At 37.2% G+C, this 9465-nt stretch overlaps 1 protein-coding gene across 1 annotated transcript; it reads right to left on the reverse strand.

The window, feature by feature from the left end:
• Positions 1-251: 251 nt before the first annotated feature.
• On the reverse strand, positions 252-8907 carry LOC133520540 (uncharacterized). Its single transcript, XM_061855019.1, has 3 exons — positions 6233-8907; positions 5390-5568; positions 252-3991 (listed from the first exon to the last, which is right to left on the reverse strand). Exons 1-3 carry the CDS (start codon positions 6363-6365, stop codon positions 3731-3733), a joined length of 573 nt encoding a protein of 190 aa, XP_061711003.1. The 5' UTR covers positions 6366-8907; the 3' UTR covers positions 252-3730.
• Positions 8908-9465: the final 558 nt, after the last annotated feature.

The following is a 9465-nucleotide window of genomic DNA, read 5'->3' on the forward strand; positions in this document are numbered from 1 at the left end:
CGCAAACTATTCAGTTTAGAAAAAAATGATATTAGGAACCTAAATATCATTTTTGAAGACCTATCCATAGATACCCCACACGTATATGTTTGATGAAAAATTTTTTTTTAAAATTTTATGACGTATTAAAAAAAAAAACTACTCACTAGATCTCGTTCAAACCAATTTTCGGTGGAAGTTTGCATGGTAATGTATATCATATATTTTTTTTAGATTTTTCATTCTGTTATTTTAGAAGTTACAGGGGGGGGGGACACACTTTTTTTCACTTTGGAAGGTTCTCTCGCGCAAACTATTCAGTTTAGAAAAAAATGATATTAGAAACCTTAATATCATTTTTGAAGACCTATCCATAGATACCCCACACGTATGGGTATGATGAAAAAAATTTTTTTTTTTTAATTTCATGACGTATTAAAAAAAAACTACTTACTAGATCTCGTTCAAACCAATTTTCGGTGGAAGTTTACATAGCAATGTATATCATATATTTTTTTTAGATTTTTCATTCTGTTATTTTAGAAGTTACGGGGGGGGGGGGGGACACACATTTTACCACTTTGGAAGTGTCTCTCGCGCAAACTATTCATTTTAGAAAAAAATGATATTAGAAACCTCAATATCATTTTTGAAGACCTATCCATAAATACCCCACACGTATGGGTTTGATGAAAAAAGATTTTTTGAGTTTCAGTTCTAAGTATGGGGAACCCCCAAATATTACTGTTTTTTTTCTATTTTTGTGTGAAAATCTTAATGCGGTTCATAGAATACATCCACTTACTAAGTTTGAACAGTACAGCTCTTATAGTTTCGGAGAAAAGTGGCTGTGACAGAATCGGACAGACAGACGGACATGACGAATCTATAAGGGTTCCGTTTTTTGCCATTTGGCTACGGAACCCTAAAAAACTACTCACTAGATCTCGTTCAAACCAATTTTCGGTGGAAGTTTGCATGGTAATGTATATCATATATTTTTTTTAGATTTTTCATTCTGTTATTTTAGAAGTTACAGGGGGGGGGACACACTTTTTTTCACTTTGGAAGGTTCTCTCGCGCAAACTATTCAGTTTAGAAAAAAATGATATTAGAAACCTTAATATCATTTTTGAAGACCTATCCATAGATACCCCACACGTATGGGTATGATGAAAAAAATTTTTTTTTTAATTTCATGACGTATTAAAAAAAAACTACTTACTAGATCTCGTTCAAACCAATTTTCGGTGGAAGTTTACATAGCAATGTATATCATATATTTTTTTTAGATTTTTCATTCTGTTATTTTAGAAGTTACGGGGGGGGGGGGGGGGACACACATTTTACCACTTTGGAAGTGTCTCTCGCGCAAACTATTCATTTTAGAAAAAAATGATATTAGAAACCTCAATATCATTTTTGAAGACCTATCCATAAATACCCCACACGTATGGGTTTGATGAAAAAAGATTTTTTGAGTTTCAGTTCTAAGTATGGGGAACCCCCAAAATTTACTGTTTTTTTTCTATTTTTGTGTGAAAATCTTAATGCGGTTCATAGAATACATCCACTTACTAAGTTTGAACAGTACAGCTCTTATAGTTTCGGAGAAAAGTGGCTGTGACAGAATCGGACAGACAGACGGACATGACGAATCTATAAGGGTTCCGTTTTTTGCCATTTGGCTACGGAACCCTAAAAATCGACGTTTAAATAATAAATAAAATCAGACGTTACTTTGCGGAAATCCGTACTAATTAAAACAAATATATTACAGGTATAGGGACCGTGCGCGTTGGAGGGTCTGTCATCTTTTGGCCTGAATCGGAACAATAAACATGTAAACATTCCCTGATCCTTGTCCAAATTCCGACATATCCGTTATAATGTAATCCTTTAATTCCGTTTCCCCGTTTTACTCGTTTGGCTGAATGCGCCAGGAGCGCGATGCCATAAAAAAAAAAAAAAAAAAAAACATGTAAATTTACACGTCATGTGTTTTCTTGTGCATAGTAGGTTCTGCCATCTTGTGGGCTACATTGGAATAATAAACATCACATTTACGCCTCGCGCCAAAAATCTGACGGCTCCTGTGCTGCCTCCTATAGTTCATGCACGCTCCCTATAACGAGGGATAGTGGCCAAGGTATAAATATGGCCGACTATTGGTGGACGTCATGTCATACCATCAACATTCGAGAGAGCCTCGTAGAGAGGCGAAACACGTGTTGAGTTTTGTATTTTTGGTGGTGGTTTGTCATTAATTGCATGTAAAAAATACGCAAGTAAGTATAACGGGTTGGCACTGATTGACTAGGTTGTTACCTTTTCACGGATTAGCAAAGTAGTATTTTTATTATAATGTTCATAAGTGGTCGATGGCCAAGGGAAGGGGGTGGGGCATACATATAGGTAGTTAGAAATTTCGTTGACGTTTCGCGACGCTCCAGATCTAGAAGACTGTATGAGGCGTGGCAAACCAAGGAAAAGCTGGATATACCTACCATTGATTTAGTATATTTTCTAGAGATATGCAATACGCGTGCGCCCATGATCGCATGAGCACAGCCCGTGAGGGAATAACATACGCGCAATGCGACGAAATTAAAAACACGTTTTATAACCTACGTAAGTTGGTCGGGTTCATTGTTACCTAGCTAAATTCATGGCGGGGAACAAAGAGCATATAATCACTAGCGGGGAATAACAAAATGTGAGGCTGTGACAAGGACAAACAATAATAACGCGTTCTCTGCTACTCCCATTGAACTACTACTTCCCACCCATTGCAGCATTGCTCAGATAAGTTTAGTTACCTATAAGTTATAGTTATGTTATATGATATTCATGGGATATACTGAGAGAGACGTCACGAAAATAAAATTAAAAATGTCAAAAAACAAAAGAAAAAATTCGAAGGTAAAAATTACTGTAGTTTGTTTTGCTTTCAGTGTCAAGTGTCACGTCAATGGGTGCTTGAAAAGATTTTTTTGCGATACTTAGATTACTTAGATATAAGTAATTTTTATCAAAGACTAGCCATACCATGTTGATTTTGGGACTAAGTAAAATAAATAACATAAGTATTTGCCGTGAACTTTTCTGTGTGTGCTTGGAAAATAAATTGGCAATGTGAAATAGACAGTTCTGTCTTTCACATCGTCGTGCACCTGCATTTCTATAGAACAAACTATCGGATTAAGTTTGTCTTGCACAGCGTGTTAATGCAATTCCCTCCCTGGACTGGACGAACTTGGGGACTATCGTTCAACCATCAACCATGACCTAACGCCCAACCCCTCTCGGCTATGAGAGGAGGACTGTCCAGGGGGCCTGCCGCGAAAACCGAAGTTCGCAAAGTGCGGGCATCTTTCTCTGTCACTCTAATTACGTCTTAATTGGAGTAAAAAAGAAAGATGCCAGCAATTTTCGAATTTCTATTTTCGCGGTAATAGACCAGTGCCCAACATTGAAGCGTTATTGTGTATAGATAGGTTGATGGTTGATAACGTGTTGTGTGTAAGTACATAGTTGTTTATTAGCAAGTGATTGTGAATATTTTGGTCTCAATCTCCGATGCAGTGAGCTAACACGTAAGTCATATTAATGTACATATTTTATAAATATGATGCCTCCCTCACTAATAAACAAAATATTACCTACCACAGTTACACTTTTGATCCCATAATTCCTTACTGACTTGGTTGGCTTGCCAGATGACATCAACAATTATTTAGATAAGGAGTGATCATAATGTTAGTCTGGTGATGGCCGCGATGACGAGTAGAGTTACGGACAGCAGCTTCAGTTGTAGAGTTCCTCTGCTGGCACTGGACCCGTAGTTGCATAGAGAAGTAGAGCAGCATGACGTGCAGGCGTATAGTTTCGTTCGTTCTCCGATGATGATGCAGCCAGGTTCGCAGTGCTTGGTGCAGTTCCGCTCGAGCGCCCACATCTTGAGATCTGTCGTGGAGTTTTCATTAGATGTTGTATAGGAGAAGCGCTTGACCTGCCGGCAAAATTTATTACTAATTTATAGAACGAAAACATCAGTACAACTTATAGGTAATCTTAAAGCAAGAGAAATTTAGATGGAACCAGACTTTCTTTCAATCTCGATGTTTGGGGTATGTGTAAATATTCACAATCGGTTTACTGTGGACTTTATACTTTATTAGCTATGGGCTACCTAGCATCCTTTTCACTCTCACCTTTATATTAATTTCATCCTGATAAGGTTGTGTTTCGAAGAAGTCTGTTAACGTACACAGACTTGTGACGAATGAGGTAGGCACCTACGTACTACCACGAACTGTGAATGGATAAGCTTAATAGTGTTTACGTGGAACTGAAATGAATCGCGTGCACACGTGCTAGTTGTTTGGAAATTGTTGAATATTTGTGCTTTATGACGTTGCTTTGAATGTTTCTCTCGTAACATGACATGGTAGCAGCAAAATGTGAAATCTTGTCAGCATAACTTTTCGATAAAGTACCTGATGACTTTTAAATACAGAGGAGGAAAAATGACGGAAGGTGGAAGTTAAAAGCTAATTAATCAAGTAACTAGATAGTAACTTCAAATATTTACTTGCCAATCCATCAAGGAAGCATTCGAAGTTACACGGTAATATGTAATTACATAAATTTAGATTTTCAAAGTTCGCAATAGGCTTTCCCAGTTTCTCAAGTGTTTTTGCCTTTTCAGGAATTCAGCGTCAGCAACTGATGGATAACATATTGGGCAGTGGTTGTGACACTTGCCGGTGAGCGCCGGGCTGTGTCGGCGCATTTGTCCTCGGGTAAGTTAACCAATCATTTGTAGCATCATTGATCATCATTTTTTTTTATACATAAATAGTATCCGTGTTCTCGCTATACTAAATCAGTATCGGGAGCATTCCTTACAAAGATCATAGCAACTAAGGGCCTACCGCGAACCACGGTCGACGTGTTGCCTTCCTGTCACACTTACGTACGAATTTACAAGCACGATAGAGAGGCAACACGTCGGACGTGTTTCGCGGTAGGACCTCTGTTCCTTAAGGCCCCGGCCCCGTTCTTCTCTAACTCTCACTGAACGAAGCTTGATATCATGTTTTTTTTTAGTTTAGTACTATAATGAAAAAAAAGGAACCATGTAAACTGATATTGCGCATTTTTAGAAGCAATTTTCATTTTCAGCTTTTGTGCATAAATTGTTACAAATTTTTAAAGTGCGTTTTAAACCTATGTTATGAAGTCACTAGAGAAAATCTTTTCGCAACCTAGGTCAGGCAACGAATGCTCAAAAAAGTTACTAAGTCAAAAATTGTGTTCTAAGCATTTCACTCTATACCTTATTGCTTGGCTTAACCATGTTGTGATAAAAATGTCTCTGATCCTACGTGACCATAATTTTTATTACCATGCACATGGGCCGGTCGTTGTGGCACTTGCTGATGAGCGCCGAGTTGTTGTGGCGCAGGTCGGCGCACTTGTCCTCGGGCACCTCCGCCAGGCACTTATAGCACCACAGGTCGTTGTTGGGCCTCGCGGCGGCCGATGTCACGTGGACGCTGTCACGGAGGAGGTCGCATTCACCTTCTGGAAAAGCATTCATCTTTTTATTATTTTTATTTCAATCACGCCTCATTGAGTTGACGACGCGACGGTGACTCCTTCTTCGTATGCATTTTGTGGTATAACTGATATTCGAAGAAAAGGAAATGCATGTACATGAGTTATATAGGTAACTTGACAAAACTGACTGTAATACAGGTTACATAAATAAACTAAATTAAAAAATAAGTATAATTTATAAAACTTCAACTGTAATAAAGATACGTTAGTCTCTAGGGTAAAAGACAGCTTGCAGCTAAATATCTTTACATTTATTTTCATTAAAAATTATCACCCTAATACCAAGTGCTACATGAATATGAGTAATGTTCATTTTGGAATTTTATTTTCAAAACGTGCGATAATGCGAATACATTTATGATTCATCTTCTTATGAAAATTAGACAACATGTGTTAACGACGTTAATACAACAACCAAAGTCTACATCTTGCTTACTTTACGAATTTTTCTGAAAATCAACAAAGAACCCATAGACAAGTCATTTTGACAGTTCGTCTCTAAGGTTGTTTTTATCCGTGATTAAAGGGAACACTATAACGTACCTAATAATCAAAGTTACTGTCTTGTTAGGAGGGCTAATTGGGTAATTTGGATAGGTTATCGTATGAAATATTCGTTTTGACATACCTGGGGTTAGTAATGACAGCCAGAGCATCACCAGAGAGCGCATGGTGTATGCAGTGCGCGGCGCGCATGCGCCAGCTTCCCGCAGATATCGATCTCGCTGGACCTGTTGCTGATCCCGGCTGGCCCCGCCCATTCCCCCTGCCACCCTCGCAAGGTTGGCCGAAACACTTTGATCAGGGAAAACAATCTAAACTTTCGGCATTCTTCGGGAAATTAAAAAGTTTCAACGTCTTAATATGCGTTAAGATGAGTAGGTTGAATGTTGTGCGTACTTTAAATAGCAGTTAACAAGTTATTCTCTTGTAAGCTTATGTTTAACTTTACAAGTACTGGCACGTGGGGAGCTTTGTAAATTAAAAAAATAAGCTTTGAGTGCCTGAATATTCTAAAGAGTGTCATTAAATAATATTGACTTTCTTTCGACTAATTCGATGACAAGTTTCAAAAGTATACAAAGTGGCTCTGGGTTGGAAGGTCAAATGGCAGTTGCTTTCGTAAAAACTTGTGCCTACACCAAATCTTGGGATTAGTTGTCAAGCGGACCCCAGGCTCCCATGAGCCGTGGCAAAATGCCGGGACTATGGGAGGACGAAGATAGTGTTTTTATTAGTATTTTAGATCTTATTTTGCTAACGTCCAATCGGGCTGTGGGACTTTTGGGTAGCCCAAGTTCAAAGCTGACAAAATAAGGTAAAATTCGTCTCGATGGGCGGTAAGTTGGCTAGAGGTTGCGCGGGTTCGATTCTAGACTAGCCTCATCAGTTGGTGATCGCTTTATTTTTTTATAATTCATAGGTAAGGTACATTAATAATATATATAGAGCAGTATGTATGAGGGACTGGCCGGTCGTAGCTCAAAATCGGGATGAGTGGAAGAAGAGGGGGGAGGCCTTTGCCCAGCAGTGGGACACAATAGGCTCGTTATAATGTTGGACGGAAGTGAAACATTATCATGGAGTATATGAATTGATAATAGAGGTGAAGGTGGACAGAACATGAATTCTAAACAAATTTAGATTCATTAGAGCCATCTCCTAAGGTCAAAGGTTGTCTGGAAGAGATCGCTTTTTAGCGATAAGACCGCCTGTTGTTACCTGGTTCTATTTTCCTTTAAAATTCATTTGTAGTTTTACATGTATAATTGTTGGTGCAATAAAGAATATTTACTTACTTACTTACTCCTTTACAGCATATAGTACAGTAGATACGACGGGGAAATATTGTCGTTATGTTCGTCATAATTAACTGTCATAATAGGATGCGAAGTGTCATGGCCTCTTTAATCCACCTATAACATAACTACTCGTACTTAGCCGGAAATCTCTATTTTTTCTCTCTAGGTATCTAAAACTTATTTTCCTAAAAGTGCAGAAGCTGGTTTTAGTTTTTCTTCAGATATAATACCTATTCTAAAACCCAATTTATTTCCCTTGGCACGGAAGAAAATTGAATTCGCTCCCAGTTGTAATTTTATATTTAACATCAGAATTAAAAATCAACGGTAGAGGTACCTACTACTCGGTTTTAGCGTGTAAGGAAATATGTAGCAGACTGGTAGCAGGTTACCTAGGTCAAATAAACTTTTCTCTAAAGTTGTAACTATTGTAGAGATATTTCAATATAAATAAATAAATCATTTATTTCAGACCAAGTTGATCCATAGCTTGTTAGTTACAGAGTATCTTAATAACTATGTTAGTGGAAAAAAAAAACAATAAAAAAAATAAGAATAATATAAAAGAAAAAAAAAACTAAATATATTAGTTATATTACACACAATATGTCTTCTTTACGAGTATACAACCGATAGACTAAACTTAACAGTTGAAACCAGAAAATAATATATACCACGAGCCAGGAACAGATTTCCATGACTAATCGCTTCTCGGGCGATAACTCGTATAGTGGTTAACGGCTATGAATTTGGTACCTATCATGAACCCTCGTGGACGTCAGCTGCCGCTCCGTTATTGGGTTGAGAAAAGGCAGCCACCGAAACACATAAAAAAAAAATTGGTATCAGCCGGTAGGCGATTACTGACGATATATGCTCCTGGCCCGGCGCCCGGTCTAATAGATCTATCCGACGTATTTCAACAGATTGCTCCGACACTAGTTATCGCTCAACAAATTGCAAATTGTAGACCCAAATGTAGTGCTATAAATACAAACAACATTAAGGTCAGGTGGGGTAAAAGAAATATACTTACTTTATTTTTCTCCTTGCCAGAGAAACCGTATGAGAAAACTCCTTCTATGTAAGTATTTCAAGTTAATTTTATGTATGCATTAGCTTTATTTATAGCATTATCATTTAATTTAATTTTTAAAATGTTTAATTGGGTAGGTACTTGACACATGTTGAATATTATAACAAAATTGAGTTAAATGCATAAAAAATTAGCCATCCATTATAAAAAAGTGGATTTTTTATTTAAAAACATATATTGAGATTATAAAAAAAATACAAGGCTCCAAAGTGTTAAAAAATATATATTTTTGGCTTTCAAAAACAGAAAAGAAAATTAGATTCCTTACATTTTATTGAAAAATAAATTGTATGACAACTATACACATAAACGTAATATTTTAGGGTCAAAATGGCAGTTTCCTTGATCTTCCATACATTTAGGACAGACTTACGTAATGTGACGTCACATTTCATTATCATTTTGTTAGAGGCATTTCAAGCGTCGAGTACGAGCGTCAGACTTTAAATTTCTGACCTTTGTGTTGGCTTACATGCCATGAGTCCACATGAGTAGACATTTGATCCTCAGGTAAATCAAGATCGATTGACATTATTTACAAAAAACTGTCAAGTAGCCAATTAGCTATAACTGTTTATTTTCCCTACAAGTGTTTCTCTTGTCCCATAGTTTCTCTTACCTCACCTAACCTTAAGCAAGTTTTTAGGTATTTATTTCGCGATGGCATTTAGCGGTCTGTATTTATTCAACTGTCAACTCATACAAGTTTTTGTTTTGCAGTCATAAATTTCATTGGTTTGGCACCTCTTAGAGTAAAAATAACTAAACACTCATGTCAATTGAAAATATGCCTCCTACAGCTATAGCGGAACACGAACACGATATTTACCTACTGACTCATTTTTGTGGGTTCGCACATATGTCTCACACTATTGTAGTATGTGTCTTAATGAAGTGCTTATATCCACGTATCTATCCTACTACCTGTATTACAAGTAGTCTCGTCGTACATTTCAAAAACTT

This window comes from Cydia pomonella, chromosome 8 (genome assembly GCF_033807575.1).
Source record: "Cydia pomonella isolate Wapato2018A chromosome 8, ilCydPomo1, whole genome shotgun sequence".
Taxonomy (NCBI): domain Eukaryota; kingdom Metazoa; phylum Arthropoda; class Insecta; order Lepidoptera; family Tortricidae; genus Cydia; species Cydia pomonella.